General features: G+C 42.3%; 3 protein-coding genes across 3 annotated transcripts; 2 read left to right on the forward strand and 1 right to left on the reverse strand.

The window, feature by feature from the left end:
- The first annotated feature begins 666 nt into the window (after nt 1-666).
- LOC105897867 (rac GTPase-activating protein 1) lies at nt 667-9,269 on the forward strand. The gene is made up of 17 exons (XM_012824847.3): nt 667-835; nt 1,220-1,313; nt 1,646-1,848; nt 2,057-2,193; nt 2,379-2,448; nt 2,598-2,651; nt 2,807-2,881; nt 3,217-3,331; nt 3,621-3,748; nt 4,034-4,198; nt 5,082-5,177; nt 5,576-5,777; nt 6,272-6,377; nt 6,648-6,780; nt 7,352-7,451; nt 7,772-7,874; nt 8,095-9,269. The coding sequence occupies exons 2-17, from the start codon at nt 1,229-1,231 to the stop codon at nt 8,150-8,152; spliced, it is 1,830 nt and encodes a 609-aa protein (XP_012680301.2). The 5' UTR covers nt 667-835; nt 1,220-1,228; the 3' UTR covers nt 8,153-9,269.
- Nucleotides 9,270-10,197: 928 nt separating this feature from the next.
- Nucleotides 10,198-11,584, forward strand: LOC105897954 (fibronectin type III domain-containing protein 11). Its single transcript, XM_012824952.3, has one exon. It carries the CDS (start codon nt 10,336-10,338, stop codon nt 11,302-11,304), a length of 969 nt encoding a protein of 322 aa, XP_012680406.1. The 5' UTR covers nt 10,198-10,335; the 3' UTR covers nt 11,305-11,584.
- A 380-nt stretch (nt 11,585-11,964) lies between these two features.
- Nucleotides 11,965-15,742, reverse strand: si:dkey-78k11.9 (P2Y purinoceptor 1). The gene has a single exon (XM_012824808.3). It carries the CDS (start codon nt 14,597-14,599, stop codon nt 13,523-13,525), a length of 1,077 nt encoding a protein of 358 aa, XP_012680262.2. The 5' UTR covers nt 14,600-15,742; the 3' UTR covers nt 11,965-13,522.
- Between the last annotated feature and the right edge of the window lie 4,283 nt (nt 15,743-20,025).

A 20,025-nucleotide genomic window follows, 5' to 3' on the forward strand; every position in this document is an offset into this window, starting at 1 on the left:
AAAAATAGCTTGCGTTCGCAAATTACTTGGAGGATGTTGTGTTCTGTAATACTGTTCTATATTGTGCTACCACTAGGATGCACTGTTCCGTAATGAATGGTAGCTAGTTTACGTACATGGGGCAGAAGAAGAGTGAACCTCCATGCTACTAGTCACGTACTTTCATGCTGCTGACAGTTCTCAGTAAAGAGTGTTAATATCATCCTGCTTGTCGTTACTCTGAAGCTTCACTACACCACAGAGGACCCCCCCCCCCCTAAAAATATTTTTATTGCAGATCTACACGAGTCATACAAATTACCTATTATGGATCAAAAACGGCGAATTTCGCCGAAAGGTGACGAGTTTGCACCCCTGAATAGGATGTAGCCTACCCTCTGTGTGGAAAAAGTGCAGATTTAGTGCAGTGTGCAGATTTAACAATAATGTCATGTGTGTCATGTGATGCAGAAATGTCATCAACTTTGATAAGCTGTTGTCTCTATACACTTTAAATATTACAATGTGACTTATTATTGTATTAGCCGTAACATTTATTAGCCTACTCGCTTTATTATTCCCACCGACTGCTTCAGACCATAGCTGAAGACGGTCGTTTCCGGATGCCATTCTCCAGCTGTGACGCAACACTACAGCGACCAATCGTTATTAGTTGGCGGGTGTATTTGAATTACAACTGAGAAGGGCTGCGGAAGAGAGTGCAGCAATGTAGGCTAGCTCATGGTTACTCCAGGGAAGTAGTGTTTAGAATAGTTTTGGAAATAGTATCGGGATAAAAGTGAAGACCGAACCTCTCCACGCTTCCGTTTGATTTATTCAGCGTTTATCTCACACGGTAAGTAGTCCAGAAACCTTAATGAAAGTCCCTTTGCCCCTAAGCTATGTGGTCCCTGCTGACCTAAGTAACTTTATTTTTTCAGCTCGCGTGGGTGCTAGCATTCTTCATAGTTGCAATTGGCGACATTAATTATCTGCACCCATTCAATCGCACAAAAGACGGATTAATAGCTTAGTAATAACCTCTGTCTACTCGACATAATGTTACTGTTTGAAATTCTATTATCAACACTTATGTTAACGTAATTGCTGACATATCATCTAAATCCTGATTTTAGCCTTTTCGTTGAATTTCCTTTTTCTAGTGAGAGAGGCTGAGTAGCTTTATACATTTCTACTATCTAGTAGGCTAACTTCTGGCAGTTTGGTTGTGTTATTCCAGCTCTGAGCCATGGAGGCCGCACCGAACCTGCTCAACTTGTTGGAAAACATGCGTGCCTACGCGGATCTGGTGCTCAGTGAGGGCGTCGAGCCGCGTGAGTAAATAGAACAAGTTACTGACGAAACTGCACCGGTATCAGCCGTGCACTAGCACGACTCAAAAACCAAGTACTAACCAACATTACTAGAAATACTAAAATACTAGACTATTAATCCCTGTTTAGTGGTTGCATTAATAGTATTTGAGGAGGTCCAGAGTACAGCTCTTAAGTGTACAGGATTGCACCGCAGTAGATATATAAGGGAGACCTCTGGGAATCAGATGTGAGTGCTTTTTTCCAGGGACACACCAGCATGAGTTTTTCATGAAGGAGAAGCTCTGATAGTCTGGAAGAGGGAGTGAGAGTAATTGCTTTGTCCCATGCAGAGTTCCTTCAGATGGCTGTCTGCTTTGAGCGCTGCCGTGGCCAATGGCTGCGTGTAGAGGAGGAGCTGGGTGGCTGCCGGGAGATGCTGACCAAAGTGGAGGCAGAGCGGGGGGCACTGGATGTCAAGCTGAAGCATGCGCGCAACCAGGTGGATGTGGAGGTCCGGCGCAGACAGAAAGCCGAGGCTGAGTGTGAGAAACTGGTGAGTGTCAAAAAATGTTTTGTTAGTGGCGCTATACAAATAAAATTGAATTGACATATGGTGGACCGTGTGTGTGTGTGTGTGTGTGTGTGCATGCAACCTTGTTAGTGTATGATTGTCAGGGCTTCCTGAATGTATTGGGTCTAATGTAGGACCGCTGAATGGTTACCTCAGTGCCTGCCACTGATGGTGTGTATGTGTGTTGTAGGATCGTCAGATCCAGTTGATTCGGGATCTGTTGGTCTGTGAGGGATCCACCAGCCTGCAGCTTAACGAAGAACAGCGATCTGCTTTGGCCTTCCTGAATGCTCGTACTCTCACATCCAACCCCAACAACAGTCGCAGGTAATGCACTCACACATATTGAGCCCACCCCCTGTACACATACACACACACAGACACACCAACAGACCTATGTCTAATACTTATTCTGTAGATTGTTAACTCCCTTGTAAAATGAAATGCCTATTTTGTGGTGGCGCACCAGAATGCCCAGTTGGGTGTAAAATATTCCATTTTCAACCTTTCAGGCTGTGCACCATTGACGAGTCAAACTCCATCCTGTCAGATATCAGCTACGACAAAACTGATGACTCTCTGGTAACCTTATCCTATTTATTTTCCAGGACTTCCTGGAAACACACACACACACACAATTTGATGACTGTAATGCAGTGACCAGTTTTAACTCTAAGTTTAGTTGCACAGTCGTTTATGTGGCTTTAATTAAACTCTACCCTCTCTCCTAGGACTGGGACTCTTCAGCGATCCGCACCGTCAGGCTGAGGAAGAGACAGAAAAGAGTAAGGGACTTATTTTCTCTATGTGTATCTCTCATTGAGGGAGAAACTGAGGCCGGTGTGACGACTACAAGGGCAGATGTTTTCAGTGTGTGGGCATGGAGTCTTGTCGGGAGTGTGGACGAATGCTTTATTCATGAGCGTGTGTTTGCTTGCAGCGCTCCTCACGCCTGCATGTGGAAGGTCCAGATGGTCCAAAGAGATCCCGCTCAACTGGCCGCAAGTCAGAAAAGGTGCATGCGTTTGAACACACGGGTCACAGGGTCAATTAGAGACCGTATGCAACAATTTGCCTCTCTTTGAAGCATTTTTTTATAGGCAGCTAGTATTGGTATTATCTTTAATAATACTTTTTTTGTGGTATAAAGTGATGTGAAGGACCGATACAGTCTTGTTGTTCCAACTAGTCACCTAGGCTATGCACTATGCAGTGTAAAAAATGTAAAAAAAAATAAAGAGTTCAGTAGTTTGATTGCAAATTTTTCTGACAAGGTACATATACACCTCACTTTGCACTAATAGTGCAACACTGATCAGCTTTGTCATATTTTGTCTTGTCTGTCTTTAGGCAAATGAGTCCATTGTGGCAAAAACTACACTGACCGTGCCTGCTAATGGCGGCCCAATTCAGGCAGTGTCCACTATCCAGTCCATACCCTACAGAAGCCACGGGCACAGGGACGGTGAGCACGGCAGGGCTGCACTCACTATAGACAGGGTCATATGGCATCCTATGAAAGAGAATGAATCAGGTGTCAAAATGATTTCTTTGATTTTATTTAATTTACCTCAAGTCATTGTGACTCGCACAACTAATCTGTTGTAAATTGCCAGGATGGTAATGGTGTCACCTTAAGTATACAATGCAGATCTTCATAGCATATAAGTATTTTACACTGGATTATGGGTTCCCCTCTCCGTGGCAGTCAGACGACAATAATGACCTTGCTTTCGTCTCTCCTCCGTCTGTAGCTACTCAGTGGGACACAGACACGACTGACTGTGTCAGTGATGCCCCAAGCGGTCCCCCCAGTGTGGTCTGCACTCCCACTCCCAAAGCCAGTGTGCCTCTCAAATCCCACGCCTTCGTCTCCAAAACGGTAAAATACAGGATTTACTAATTACTTGCTGAGAAGTATTCTCATTGAGAATGTGATATGCAGTGTCCTATGCTTCTCTAAAACACAGAAAAGAACCTTAAATCGGCTTGAATTCTCTCTCTTTTTTTCTTCTTGTAAGATAAAAATGGAAATGGTAATATACCAGCTATGTAATGTGTTTGTCGTGCCCATAATCTGTGCCCTTTGCCTGCTAACCTGTCACTTTGTCACAGGTACACGGCAAACTAAATCCTGGTTTCTGTTCTTTGTGCATAAACCTCATAGGTCATCAAGCCTGAGACCTGCATGCCATGTGGCAAGAAGATCAGGTTTGGCAAGCTGTCTTTGAAGTGCCAGTCTTGCCGGTTGGTGGCACACGCTGAATGCCGTCAGCGATGCCCTTTGCCCTGCAAGCCCACTAACTCTGCTACCCCAATGAAGACTGCTGAGGTACGTAATGCAAGGATGTTACACTAAGGGAATATGCAGATAATGATAATACTGCTAACTAGAAGATGTAAACATTGTTTGAAGTAACAATATGCAACAACTTGCCACTTTTTGAAGCATGTTTTTATAGGTAACTAGTTTTGGGATTATCTTCAGATTCATTTTGATGGTCATATGAAGGACCAATAAACACACCTGACATTCCCACTAGCCATCCAGGCTATCTAGTTCTGTGATTGGGTTGGAAACCCTGCAAAAATGTAAGACTTTCGCGGCTGTAACGGCAGACTCGTTTAGGGTACCATCACATAATGAGGGACAAGACACAAGATCGTTCAAATTCAATAATAAGAATTTATTTGTACCAATATCAATAATCAATCAAATAGGGGTATGAAAAAGGTAGGCTAATGTTCAATGTCGTGCATGAATGGGTGAATGAATGCATCAGTTTCTTAGGTAAATGAATGAGAAAGTGAGAGCTAAAGAAATAGAAAGGGGGACAGATTGAGAAAGAAGGCAAAGTGCCCGTGTGAGAGAGAATATCAAAATAGTGCAGAGAGAGAGAGAAACCCTTTTATAGCCCCACCCTAAATACAGGTGCAGACAATAAAGCACTTAGGCTCAGGTTCTGCCTGTGCACTGGCAGGGCCAAGTCTGAAGGGGGCGCAGGTGGGCGTCACACGGCATAACATTGCCAACAATATTGCTAAAAGACACCAGTTAGCATGCCATCAAGCTTTTATTAGTGCCAACTGGGATGTTGGTTGTGTTTCAGTGAGGTTTTTGCATGCTTTTTAAGTAATTGGCTGACTAGTTTTAGACCAAAACTCCATAATGCTGCTTTAAGTTATGTGTGTCCCCCATCTCTGTCAATTCACAGGGCCGTCTGAGTGATTATGTGTCTTCCCATGGACCTATGATTCCACAATTGGTCATCCAGTGTGTCGGCGAGATTGAGCAGAGGGGACTGCATGAGGTAAAGCAACTGGGCCTGAATGTAGTCACATTCTTACTCTATACTTAATTTAACAGCCGGCAACTCTGTCTCACTAAAGGAATTTATTTATGCATGGTGAGTCCAAACATCTTGTCCTGGTTTGTATACTCATGGAGATATACAGACCAAGAGAGAGTGATAGTGACTCATTAATGCTGGCAATTCCAGCTTTGGCCAGCAGGAGGCTGACTGCCCTTTGTGCTATTTGTACTTCTAAGCAGTATTCATCTGCTGTTTTGCTTCTGATTTCCTTTTTTGCTCATTGGCTTCAGAGGCCGTGGGGATGGTCTGCTAGCCTGCGGGTGTGAGTGTGGTGTTCCCACAGTCCATTTCTCTCATCCTCTCCCTCTCTGTTTCTTCTGTCCCTTTCCCTGCAGACTGGTCTCTACCGTATTTCGGGTTCTGACCGCGTGGTGCGAGACCTGAAGGAACGCATTGTGCGTGGGGGTGGCAGTGTTCCCCCTCTGGGCCGTGTGGATGACATCCATGTCGTCGCTGGCCTGCTCAAGGACTTCCTACGAAACCTCAAGGAGCCACTGCTCACCTGCAGGCTTAACCGCGCCTTCATGCAAGCTGCAGGTTAGGGAGCAGAGAATCAGGGGGGTGTGGTCACAAGGGGATGTCGAGTTGTCCGAGTTAGGTTTTTGATTGGCTAGATGTTTTAGTTCTATTTTAAGAAGAGGAGTGATGAGTGCATATACTGAGCGTGGTTCTTTGTATATAGTGTTGCCAGTTTAGTGTTTGTGTTGGAAGTTATTTTTAATTCAAATTCATCAACCTAATATTTGAAGTTATCAGTTATCAATAAAGCATATGATTTGAGGACAAAAACACTCACTTAGACTGACTCCAGCTCTGTAAATGGGGAAAATATGTTGAGGTGGACCACTAACAACCAAACAATAAGTCTAATTTGCCTCTCTCTACTCTCCTGTCAATCATACTTCATTACTATGAGCATGAAAGAGCATGTATATGTATCTGGGGAGGAAAGAATGAAGGAAGGACTATGCTGTTGCTGACACCTTTTAAAAAAAATATTTACAACTGCAAATCCCATCTTCTTTGTTTAGAAATTGGCGATGAGGACAACAGCATAGCAGCGATGTACCAGACCATCACCGACCTGCCTCAGCCGAACCGAGACACGCTGGCTTTCCTCATTCTGCATCTGCAGCGGTAAGAGGAAACACTCAACCACACAGTTGTGATAAGACGCTTCTCGTAGTCTGAACTCCCGTGTGTGTGTGTGTGTGTGTGTGTGTGTGTGTGTGTGTGTGTGTGTGTGTGTGTGTGTGTGTGTGTGTGTGTGTGTGTGTGTGACCTGACCTGACCTTTAGTTGATCCAGGAGACATATTGCTTATCTCGGGTGGTTATTCTTATCTCTTGAAGCTGTTTACAACAGGCGTGGGCTTGAACATAAGTTGACCTGTATTACTGTGAAACAGGGTGGCCCTAAGTCCAGACACTAAGATGGATGCCACCAACCTAGCCAGAGTGTTTGGCCCCACCATTGTTGGCCATTCAGTTCCGGACCCAGATCACATGACCCTCTTGATGGACACTCAGCGTCAACCCAGGGTAAGCATCAGATAGAGGTTGCGCGGGGAGACCCAGACAGGAGAGAACATCTATATTCTTTTTCGTTTCTTTTTTGTGCCTGATATGTTTTCCCCTTTTAGGAGTGATATTGGCAAAGAGTCTTTTGACTTCATGTTTAAAGCAACTGTGGTAGCTTATGCACTAGGCCCAAAACTGGAAAGATAGAAACCTAACTATATTTTTGGTAAGCTACAGTGATCTCCGTTAGTTGTACCAGCGAGTGCAGCTAATATCCTTGGTGATTTAATTTGGACACAGCCAGTCAAATACTCACTTGTCATTTGAAATCTGCCAACCTGAATGAGGACCTGACAGACAATCACTGACAGTGCAACTATTAAGTCCCTGTAGCCTACCAACAATTATAAGACACTGCAGTTGAGCTTATTTTTATGCGTCACCGGCGCTGTTCTGTTTATTTAACCGATTTTTGATGGAGGTCTTGAGATTAAATTATTTTGGTAATAAATGAAAGCCAATAAAGAGAAATGTCAAGTTGGTTTTAGTACAATTTTCATGTTAAACCTCCCCCACCACTGAATGTTTACAGGTCGTGGAAAGACTCCTCAGCCTTCCTTTGGAGTACTGGCGCCAGTTCGTGGTGGAGCAGGAGAATATACCACCAGGCCTCCACACTCCAGAGCAGAAAGGTACACAATCTTCCATGCCCCTGTGAACCTGACACATATTTGAAAGTTCCAGGGAAAGCTTTATCTTATATGCCGTCAACAGCCCCTGCTGGCATGGTGCAAGGCATTTTCACACAAACCATTTGTGTCATCTTGAAAAAATGGAATTTAAAATATACTTTCGTACGTACATGAGAACGCATAAGAGCCCTTCTGTCGTCACTCTCCTAGCAGAATTTGTAAGGGTTTTTTGAAGAACATTTACAATGGTTCTCCCATGAGAATATACCTTTCGGTTCCCTTTTAGGTTATTTGCCTGTTGTGTTTCTGTGTCCCTGCAGTGAGTATTCTGGGACCCGTGACCACCCCAGAGCATCAGATGAGTAAGACCCCGTCCTCCAGCTCGCTTTCTCAGCGGTTCAAGTCCACCCTCAGTACTCCAATGTAAGCATGCTTGTTTTAACACAACCACTTCTGCCAAGCACAGCAGTAGCAGAGCTTTTTAGCTGACTGATTTCAGTCATTTGTGCTGTGATGCTACAGTGCAATATTTTGGATATAGAGGGATGAATTGGTGAATATGATGATGATTATGATCTTGTACTTCACCGTGTGTGTGTGTGTGTGGAGTAATTGAGAATGATGATGTCTTTGTCTGTTTCAGTTTTGGGAGCAGGAGTAAGCCATCCGTGGGCTTCTTTTCCTCTCCGCTACTGAAGTGAGGATCTCCTGGAGGCCAAAGCTGGAGGCACCACTGTAGAACCTGCCAGCACTTTAACCTACTATGCAACACTCCATGCTGCCAGATATTTACCAGCCTTTTACATCCATATTTAAGGATATTTTAACACTTTATTTTTAAACACCCATGTTTTATAACTTCCTGTATTTATGACGAATGTCTTGTGTTGAATCTTGGTTCAGATGAAAAGATATGGACACCTAACAAGGAACTTGAGACCTCCGGTTTTGTGTTAAACCATCTGAGAGCTTGTCATACGAAGACATTTCCTGTGTTCCTTTCAAAAAAAAAAAACTCCTTTGATCTGCAAAATTGTATTTGTTGTCTTGTGCAATGTTGGTTAGCTGTGCAAACACTCTTACTACTAATGTAACTTTACACTGCACTGTTTGAATGGGAAAGGAAGCTTTACTAAAACATTTTTCTTTTTAATTGAATGGAAGGGTGAGATGTGATCACACCTATCCCATGTTTCTATTCAGTGATGTTTTAAGATGAATCTTATCTTTTCCCTGTGTAGTTAAAACCAAAAAAAGTAATTATGGTTATGTAAAGAGTTAACATAAAAAAAAGAGGGGGGGGGGGCCTTCAGGGTGAGTGAAGACCTCTTCCTTGTGTACTGTTACCATGGTGATACTTTTTGTTCAGGCTCTGCTGATGAAACCAAATTGAATTAAATGAGGAAATGATTATCATTCTCACTGTTCTGTGCTTCTGTGATCACACAGGAGCACAACAAAATATATTTCTGTGTTTTCAATCGCTTTTAAATGTGTGTGGTGAAACATTTGGGATGTGCAATGTTATCCACCTGTCTGGAAAGTAGAATGGGAAATGTCCACTTTTATTCTGTTAAAAATATTATCACTAATTGTTTGTATCTCAACTGTAATATCTTTTAATCATGCAACTAACATTTAAGGGCTAGGTTATCAAGTTGTCAATTTGGCATTTGGATTCTGTTCCTGTAACTCCATGACAAGCTCTTGAAGCTTTCCAAGAATACGAACAGTTTTGGTCTAGTTTTGTATTGATCATTGTTGCTCTGACAGATCCTATGGTAATCTATTTTGAAATACAAATTTATGGTTGGAAAAGCTGGTCGTAATCTTTTTTTTGCGTGAGTGCGTGTGTATGAGTGAGGTTGTGCAAGTAAATAGCCAAGTTAAGCATTCTGATTTTACCAATTAATTTTCCTTAAGTTAATCCTCGCATATTAAGACGTCTTTTTGAAATCATTTTGTATAAAATAACAAAATATGAGAGACTTAATTTAAGCGAGCGCAGTTAAGATTTTTTCAATGGCTACGTAGAATCCCGTTACGATAACATAGACTTTTCATAATAGGTTGATGTCACAATGTCCTTGAGAGCATCTCTGTAGCTATGCAACTCAAATAATAACTGTTTTGACCGATGTCAGAACGATCCATCATAATAATTCTTCCTTAAAAAAAACAGGTAGGCAACTCTAGTTTTTTTTCTCTTGGGCGATGGTGTGAGAGAAGGTAAAGCGAGGGTCCCGGTTTGTCGTAAGGGTAGAATTGTGCGTATGTAATTAAACAGGCCTAATGTAGGCCTTTTATATATTTATTTATTTATTTATTTATTTTATCTCAGTTTACCATCTATGCCCACAGCCTGTTCTTTCTGTTGAAGGCTGTTTTCGCCTAGCCATTCAGCATTCACCACAGCTGTATTTCGTTTGTGGGACACGGTCAAACTAATTCTTATTCAATAACTAGGTCATTATGTACTTTTTTACAGTGGCAATGGGCGTTGACGCAGCTATGTTTAATTTGCTATTGCTATATGACCTTTGTTCTGTGTAAATTAGGCCTATGTAACCAACTGACAGCCAGTCTATTCTGAAATCATTAGCCTAGCCTAGGCCTACATTAAACCTTAGAAAATATATTCTGTGTTTTCATGCACCAGAAGCTTTCATTTAAAGCATATACTAGAGTAGAGTGCAACATAAGCAAACCAAATCAAGGATACAAACCTATTATAACACATGACCAGTTCTACAGTTTGACCAGGCAACTGAGAGATACCAGTGCCATATTCCTTACATATGAGACGCAGTTTTGGAGTTCAACTAAAGCTAAATCTAAATTTGGACCTTTTTTGTGTGGCACAGATTTGAAAAAACTGTTTAAGATGTCGATGCCAAATGCAGAACCGATTACACCTTACCGTTCAATGAGGACCAGATCCGTGGGCCAGAAAGGAGACCACAAGATTGAAGAGGCAGACCGCTTGAAGGCCTCGATGGATGTGGGCTACCTCTTGCAGCGTGTGCTGAGCTCAGACCTGGCCCCCTCCGTCATGCACTCCAACCGCATGCGACTGGAGACCCTACGCCGGTGCTCCTACTACCTGGAGGTCATCCGGCTGGACCTGCCCCTGGGAGAACACACCTACCTGTCCAACTCCACTATCCTGCACCTGATTGACCCGTGGAAGCTACAGCGCATGAAGAAGCTGGCCAACAGCCAGGTGAAGATCCAGCTGAGCCTGCTGGAGGAGCTCCACGAGCAGCTGCTGAAGGGGCGCCAGAGGCTCGACTCCCTGCTGGAGTGCTGCGACCTGCCCATGCTGATGGTGGAGGGCGAGTCCATCCGCGAGCGGGTGACCGAACTGCTGCTGACCAAGGCAGACTTTGACGCCATGCTGTTGCCAGGGCGTCTGCACTCCAAGCACCAGCTCATCTCCGACATGGGCAGCGCCAAGGTGCCCCAGGTGCGGCTGGCACTGGTCCTGAAGATGCCCGTGCACTTTGACAAGGAGCGCTCGTTCGCCACAGGAAGCTCAGCCAGCCTGCACTGGCACGTGGCAGGCAGCGAGACAGCGGACCCGCGAGAACAGTTTGAGCTACGCTACAAGCTGATGCAGCCCACATGTGTGGTGGAGGGGGCGGAGGTGGGCGTGCTCACCTGCGCAGCCTACAGTGCACAGGTGGAGGGCCTGCGTTCAGACCGCTGCTATGAGTTCAGCATAAAGAGGGTGGACTCCTGCTGCCTGGTCTACGGCCTCTGGAATGACAGCATCATCCTCAGAACCATCTCCACAAGCATTGGGGGTGGGAATGAAAACTATGACAAGAGGAGGAGACTGTTCCCATGGTGAGATGGATATCAAAGAGAAAGTTTTTATATAGAGTTATGAACATCAAATACATTTTATCTATACATTTTCAATAATACAGCCTCTTCATTGACTGTGGTCATATATCCTGTTGTGTTGGTGTGATAGATGAACTGGAGTGTTTTATTGTCTTTCACAGTGAAGGAAAGTCATTTCCTACCTGGTGATCTGTAATCTCATAACTTTTAATGCAGCATTATGAAGGTCTGGTCTAAAACTAGCAAGCTACCCACATAAAAAGCTTGCAAACACCACTGATAGCCCGGTTGGCACAGATACAAGCTTGCTAACATGGCGATGTCGTGCTGCGAAAGCTTTTCTTACTCACAGGGTGTTCTGACCCAGACCACAGAACTACACAGTGCATAGCCTGAATGGCTAGTGGGTGTGTGATTATCTGTCCTTCGAATGATTAGGTAATACCAAAAGTAGTTGCTCAGAAAAACATACGTCAGAAAGAGGCAATAGTGTTGCTCTAAGGAACCACTAATCCACAAACACATGTTGGAGGTTGTTTTCCAGCATAAGCACATGTACAGTATAGGGCATACATGTGTGTTTGTGGGAAAATAACACCACTAATGCAGTATTGATTGTTCAATGTTTTCTACACCCTGACGTCTGATCCAGTCCTTTAAGTTATGGATGTCAAGTCAAGTCAAATTTATTTATAAAGCACATTTAAAATGAACTCATGTTGACCAAAGCTGTACAATTAGATCACAATAAAACAGAAAATCAAATAGAAAACAGAAACAAAACAATTAGATCACAATAAAATAGAAAATCAAATAGAAAAACAGAAACAAAACACTCAACTAGGCATCTATATACACAGAAAGCAAATATACAAAATATACGTAAGCTCAGATCAGGAGGATTCAAATGCTGGCCTGGAATATTACGTCAAACGTTGATGTCCTATGCACTACTTCATGTTTGGTTTACCAAATGACATTGCAGAAAACAGGAAGTGGTGTTTAATTACCGCTGATACTAATAGGTTTGAATATCCTGCCTGCAAAGCTGCAGAAGGCAATGAGCCACCCATCTTGGAATAACCCAGTCAGAGCCACATGTTGTTATGTGATTGGGTAGCAGGTGAAACAACAGATTTCTTGGAAATGCAGTACAAAAACAACGGCTCACTGCAAACTGTACCCTTATCTAATCAACCAAGTGTTGATCTTTAGGTTTATGCGATGATGTACATCACTAGACAAAAACTCATCTCACATGGCTGTCTATCCTGGCCTCTTTCCCTTTTGATGATCAGTGGCAGGGAGGTAAAAACTCTGATCCACTGTTTGAAATCAGTCTAAACAATTAGTTATTACAAAAAGTAAATAGACTCAGCCCTGTTAAAATCATGGCACACCAAAACAGATGTGCAGAGGCAAATGGCCACCCACATTTTTATAGGAAATGTGTGTTTCCTGAGACATTCTCTATGAACACTGCTGCTACAGAAAAATACACGCATTCCATTTACAAACACCCACAACATGCAGACTTCAAATAGCATACCAGCAGCTGCCTAGCAGTGACTAATATGTTTTTTTTTTTTTACGGTATTAAGAGATCAACTAATTGAGTCACCAAGAGACAATTTTGTCATAAAGTAAATCGTGCTTACTGACTCACTGTGCCTACACAGATGTCTGTTCACGATAATTGTCTTAAACAGGAAAAAAACAGAAAGACTTCAGGAACCTCTGGTGAAAGAGGAGGAGAGATGCCCTCTATAAACATCCACGCAAGTTATGGTTCTACAATACACAAAATGTTTCAAAGGACCAAAGGAGCTAAATGGATTAATTAAGGCTTTGAGCTTCACATTTTGTCCCTCGACTGAAATAAAAAAAACACAAGTTATGAAAGACATGAAGATATGAATGTCACAGCAAACTTGAACAAAAATGATGTATTGAAGAGAACATTTGGTATTGCAAAACACAATAAACACAGAAATACACTTTTTGTGCATTGTCTTTGAGTTACCATTCAACAGATTAAATATTATATTGTGGCGCTTGTTGTTATTAGTCACTTTGTGTTTTATCTTCCTAATAAGGCCAAATGTAATTCATTTCATCTTCATAATTTAACAGTTCAGCAAACACAATAACAACACACCGATTACTGTACATATTGAACAAGACAATTCAGAAGTTCAAAGAAGGTAGCGTTTACTAAGTAGCTAAATGTCACTGTTAATCATCCCTGCCTCAGTATTTACTGTAGAATCCATCATCTGTGGTTGGCGGTAGACAACAACATCAGTCAGATGCGCCAACGACCTCCGAGTTCGTTTACTGAAGCTGTGAAAACGCATAAGGAACTCGTCGTTCCCGACTAAGTAGATGAGTGGATTAATGGCACTGTTCAGGCAAGCGAGTCCTCGACTGACTTGATAGATTAAATAAATTTCATCAAAATATGTGCGGCAGATTCCCTCCATTTTCAAGATCCTCGTAGACAAATTAAGATTTCTTAAAATGTGATACGGGAGGAAACACACAGAAAACAAAACAGTAAAAATCACTACCAATTTAAGACTTCTTTTCTTCAACAAAGTATTGTAATTCGCCTTGAGGACAAATGCCACGTGCCCGTAGCAAAATATTATGACAAGTAGAGGAATGACAAATCCCGTGATAGTCCAACCGATGCTGTACGCCAGGTAATCGTTGAGGTTGTCGCCAGTGGTATCAAAACATTGTTGTGAGGAATTTGGTTCTGATTTGTCAAAGAACATATCTGGGAGAATTTGAACGACGACCAAAATCCAGACAAGTGCGCTTATGGCCACAGAAAGCCGTGTGTTCACAATACCTTTACTTTTCATGGGATAGACGATGCCAAGATACCTGTACACACATATGCAGGTTAGAAAACCGATACTGCCATAGAGGTTTAGATTGAAGCAAAATCGTGTTATCTTGCAAAATACAGTTCCAAACATCCAAGTACTGTCAGCTGCGTAATAGCTGACCAGGAAAGGAAGCGTAGAAACATATAACAAGTCGGCAACTCCAAGATTCAGAATAAAAATTTGTATGTCTCCCAGAGTCCTCCACCGTTTAAATATCGATTTCAGTCCAAAAACGTTTGCAAAAACTCCAGTTACGCACACAAGGACATAAACGACGGGCAAAAAAACATGTGTAAATTCCTTATTTATCTTCTCGCACTCAGAGGAGTTGTTCATATTGTCTTCGCGTCCAGTGCTCATGGTTTTTATTCCAGAATGATATTCTTCTGCTTCCTTTGACATTGCACTGTACGTGCACGTGTATAAAAAGATGAAGTTACAATCGTTACGCCTACTTCCTTAGTTGATGTGGTGGATTTACACCCATATTGCACTTCACCTGCTGAATTACTGAGCATCTGTATTACAGTGGCATGAATATCGTATACTGTAGTCTACAGAAATATATATTTTTTTTTACAGTGCAGTACCTTTATTCTTATTTGCGGTTGGAAATTCCATGGTAAAGAGTGTTTCCCTACATTTTCCCACTGTTGGGTAGTGTTTTTCTTTTTTAGTTTCGTTTCGGTTTTTTTATGTCCTCGTGGTTTTTGTAGTGAGCAGGGGGTGTAGCCTAGGAGGAGCGTGGTTCTACTCCCGCGCTGATGGACTTTGAATCTTTATCATGATCAGTTTTGATCTTTCTTCTCACTACACAAATGAAAGTCCAGTAGCCTAATGTATAGCATACATGTTGGTTGATCTTCCACAAAAAACTATCCCCATCCCCAGTCCTCATAGGAGGTAGCTGATCCCCCTGGACTAGACCCCGAAGCCGCCGCCAAACGGCCAAAACGCGTTGCTATGATACACAGGACTCACAGTGAATTGAGACCAATTAAAATTGCGCATTTTCCGATAGTGATGATCATAGATAGACAGTAAAAGAAGCAATGCATTTTTCTCTCACGCTGAGCTGAAATGGCGAAACAACTAGAAACGGTAATTGTGTTGTTGTCACATACTTTCCTAATTTCTACGTAGGATACTCAGACTTTTGTTAGATCCTACAGTTTTGGAAGTAAGAACGCCGTTTTGTCAGGACTAGAATGCCGTTTTGTCGTTGTGTCAGGACTAGTGTTTTATCGATATTTTTGTACTCTTTTAGGACTTAACAAATATGTCAGCAACACACGACAACGCACACATTTAAATTATTCTGGTGTGACATGGAGGCCTCACAGAGTTTATTCTGCTCGTAGTGTTCGTTCACAGTTTTGGACGCATATGGGCGATTTGTATGTGGGCAACAATCGCATTGATGACAAACTTGACTGCAAACTCTGCAATAAATACGTATATGTACATAATTTGTTAAAGTTAAATCTTGTTTTTTTTTTTATTACATTGTATTGCATTTTGTGGAAATATATACACGTGTTATCCATACATTGCTTGAAAATATTGAGATCTAGTAAATCAGTATAACATAGACATCTGTAGACATGAAGTGGCAGCTTCAGCCATTTGAAGCTTCGAAAATTTGGGCGGCTGCAGCAGCCATTTAGGTTTTGGCTGAGCTGGCTAGCCAGCCAACTTCATCAGCCAGCCATTATTCTCAAAACAAATGGCTTCGGGGTCTACCCTGGACTTCTACTCCCTATTCCCATGTCCATTGTTCACCCCGCAGTTCTGTGGAGTTTGGATTTAAGGATTCCAATGGATCATCCCACAACTGCCACTCCATCCAGAACTACCATTTAAAACTGGAATGTGTGCACCTGCTGTTCCATGATGCTTTGATTCACTTGGTTATGCATCCAAGAATAGACGGTGTTTCCCATTACACAAACAAACGGTGTATTAGCATTAAATACAACACTGTTTATATGTGTACAGATAGCACAGGAAAGTGTCAGTTTTTTTCTTTCTGCGTTTGAACTATATGTCTTCCATGCCTGCCCTACTGCTGGTTGCAAATGTTCCTGTGACCCATGGAAGTAAACAGCCCTGTAAGCCCCCTTATCTCCTAAATAATAAGAGCAAAACACCAAATTTCCATGAACAACGTAAAGCACTAAACCACTAATCACATACGTCAGAACACAGCATCATTGCAACCCTCTTACCAAATGGATGACGTTAGAAATGATGTCAACAGGAAAAGACAGTATTTGCGTCAACGTGGTTGCAGAAACAGACAGGCTAGCCTAAAACGTTGTTGAACACACAATAATGACGCGTGGAATTTAATAAAATAATCAAAAATATTACAGTAATGTATCCCAGATTTTCTTAATACTAAGAAAGAAAAGAAAACACATGTCTTTACAGTACAGTAAACATGATGCATCGTCTGTACTAACGGACTGTAGATCATAAAACTAGATATCTACAAAGAAACAACTGATGAATCAATTTATAACACCTACATGGAAGATAAGGCCTGATGCAACGTCCTGCTTCGTTTGCCTGGTGATTTGTAGGGCACAAAAACAAGATGACAGCTGTAATGACTTTCCTAGTCAACTATAGTGTACTTATTCGATATTATAGAGCATCAGTATGCAAGACAACTCTGAGTGACGACCGACCACATTTGGTTATAGTTCTACACTGGTTTATTTCTTAATGCATACATCTACTATTAAACATAGCATAGCATCCCCTACTGGTGTGGTGTGTCAATGCTATTACCAATACATCACAACTCCTCCCCACTTATTCTATTACCGACTATATCAACTGCAGTAGATCTAAGGGAATAACATAGAACCAAACTTGACAGAGTTTCCTTGAGAACAATCTGTGATCACATCATTCATTTTTTTTTTAAACTTATATACACAACATGTCTCAGACCAACAAAATATCTAAACTAAGGATCGGGGTAGACTGCCCCATCACCTTGAGTGTGTCAAGGGATTATTCTGCCCTTTGCTTGAGACAACACTCTCTAACTGAACAGATAACAAATCATTCACCAGTTGATTAAAGAGTCAGTCTATCTGGTGGTTTGCGGTTCCGGCTCGGGAACCTGCTAAGTGTCTGTTGGGGTGTTTCTGGAGTGTCAGTGGGGGCGATGTCTGACTGACCTGATGGAGGATTGTCCCCCTCCCTGACTGGGATGGAGGCTTCCAGCTCTTTACCTGTGTCGGAGGGGTCTGGCAGGCTGGTGCTGAGTGTCGGTTGTTCATCAACTGGAGATTGGATGATGTTGGGATGGCAAGACAACATTTGATCTGCATGCCGGTTCCACCTATGTGTTGATCCAACACTGACCTGGTAGGATACTAGGCCAGCCCACTGCAACTCAGTTTCCTCAATTTCCCATTTCCAGACTATAGTACCCCGTATAAACTCAGCTGGGGATATGGCCAAGCTAGTGTGAATGCTCTCTACTGTAAAATAAGAAAACTACTAAGATTATTGTACTAGGTATTGAGCATCCAGTGGATTCCCTCTACAAGGCCACTGCACACATCTTTCATCAGCAACTCGTGTAAAGATGTCATACTGGTCTTTTCATTTCCGTAAATACATGTGTGCAGTGCTTATTCTATATAGTGTTTCACAATTGCAGCATGCCCATAACAATGATAATAAGCAGTGGCATCCTGTCCCATGCATGGTGCTGCGCAGGTAACCCTTCAGAGGGTCACTGACGATGATTTCAGAACAGGACTGTGAGGAATTTGACACTGACTCGTCAGAGAGCACATCTAGTAGAATTTGAATAACAAACCAAGTCTAAAATACTGACCCTACTGCCACAGAGAGCAGTCTGTTACTGTTTGTATCACTTCCATGGATGGGTGGTGCATAAGCAGGAAGAGGGTATCTTTAATCTAGTTTTCATTTTCACAAACGGCACACAGTAATATAAATCCCAATAATGCCATCTAAATACACCTGGCTCCCAGTCAAAGCCTTTGATAGCTCTTACTGGTACAGAATTCCATCAGCCTTCTATCAGAATATGGAGTCTGTAAGAAAAGAAGAGTTTGTAAGAAAAGAAAATATTCTTCAATAAAAGATGCAGTTCTTGCAGGTTCTTTAAAGTAATAAATGTGTTTTTTACTGTGATATTTCCTGGCCATAATTACTAACCTATACAGAATCATCATCACACGCTACACCCAGTTATATTTAAGTGCATCGGATCCATCCTTTTCTATTGGCTAGATACCCTCTTTGTAATCTTAAGCTACACTACTGCCAGAATGCAGGTGTTTGCCATAGCGCTGCTAGGGGAGAGGGGGGGCAGCTGAAGTGGCAGACACAGGACAGGACTCGATTAGCATGGCCGCCTGGAGGATGGTACACCTATGGGGGGCACAGGAGGCGCAGGCGGATGGGGGCTGCAGCAGAGGCCGTCTGAGAACAGGTCGCAAAAGCGTGGCTGAAAGGAGTGTGTGTTCCTGCATCCCCGGTGCTCAAGACCAAAGGCAGTCTCACAGGAACCGTGAGCCTGGAACGTACACAGACATTTAGAGAAGCATTAATTATTCATATGTGCAAGGAATACTCAGATAAGGCCCTTATCAGACATTCTAAGAGGTACTGCGAAGGAGATTTCTTTTTCAGAAATGTTGACAGTGGAACGTCCATAATATTTTCTACATTTTACAGACGTTGTAATGTAGTGTGTAGGGAGTATGTACTTGTGACAAATCCTGAGTCAGTTTCATTTTCAATCTGAAAGTTTGAACGATACTTTTTGACCTTTGAAGGGATACATTCCTGAAACACTAGTGAGAGACACTCACACAGACACACCCTTACACACAGTCCTGAAGTGCCTAGTTGGGACCTCCCACCTCTCTCTACCAGTAAACCTAAAATAACAATTCAAGTCATAAGAGTTTAAAATGACATTTATGGGAAACAGTAGTAATAGCTGTATGGACAGAAACGATAACTTTTGTGGTAACAGTTCACCCTGCAAAAAAGATTTGAGTTAATCTTTGAGCTAATTTTGGCTCATTTTTAGTAACTTAAAAAAAGGAAAATAGGTTGCGATGAAGTTAGCGTAGTTATTCATGCTGGGAACAGAGATCAGTTTTTAATATAAAAAATAATCTGAATAGATCAGTTGTAACATTTCATTCCTGTCTGCTACTGCTACTCATTTGTGTCTTGAATCAAATTGGCAAAACACCATGCCTCTAGTATAGAGTACTGCAAACTGACAGCAAATGCTGAATATATACTAGACATCCAGTCCTGCAGAAAAGTGATAATTTATTGTCGCTGAGCCAGAAGTAACTTCAGCCCAAATTCTAGTTCGAGAAGGAGGATTAATAGCTTAACCACAAACAATGGTAGTTGTGAAGGCAGTGAAGCGCAACCGTAGAGAATGATTAACTGGTTGCACAGAAACGACAAAATGTCACTGCAGACTTTGTAGTCACTGCCTGACTGTGTTATGTACATAAAAGTGACAGCTAGAGGACTGCAAATAGTCTGCTGTAGCCATTCTTGTTTCCACTAGCTATGTCCTTTCATCCTGAATGCCTGTGTCAGGCAGGCACTGCTGCTGCTGAAGGACTGTCCCTGTAGGTGTAGCTGGCCTGTGTCCGTCTTACATGTCACAGATGTACTGGTGTGTAAGTAATCTGTTTTTCACGGCCTGCCCCTCTGCACATGTCCTAAGGTGCTGCTGCCTGTGGATGTGTCCTGAGGGATTCTGTTGTACAGGACAACCCCACTGTTGGCAGTAGTATGTG

This window comes from Clupea harengus, chromosome 5 (assembly GCF_900700415.2).
Source record: "Clupea harengus chromosome 5, Ch_v2.0.2, whole genome shotgun sequence".
In the NCBI taxonomy this organism is placed as follows: Eukaryota; Metazoa; Chordata; class Actinopteri; order Clupeiformes; family Clupeidae; genus Clupea; species Clupea harengus.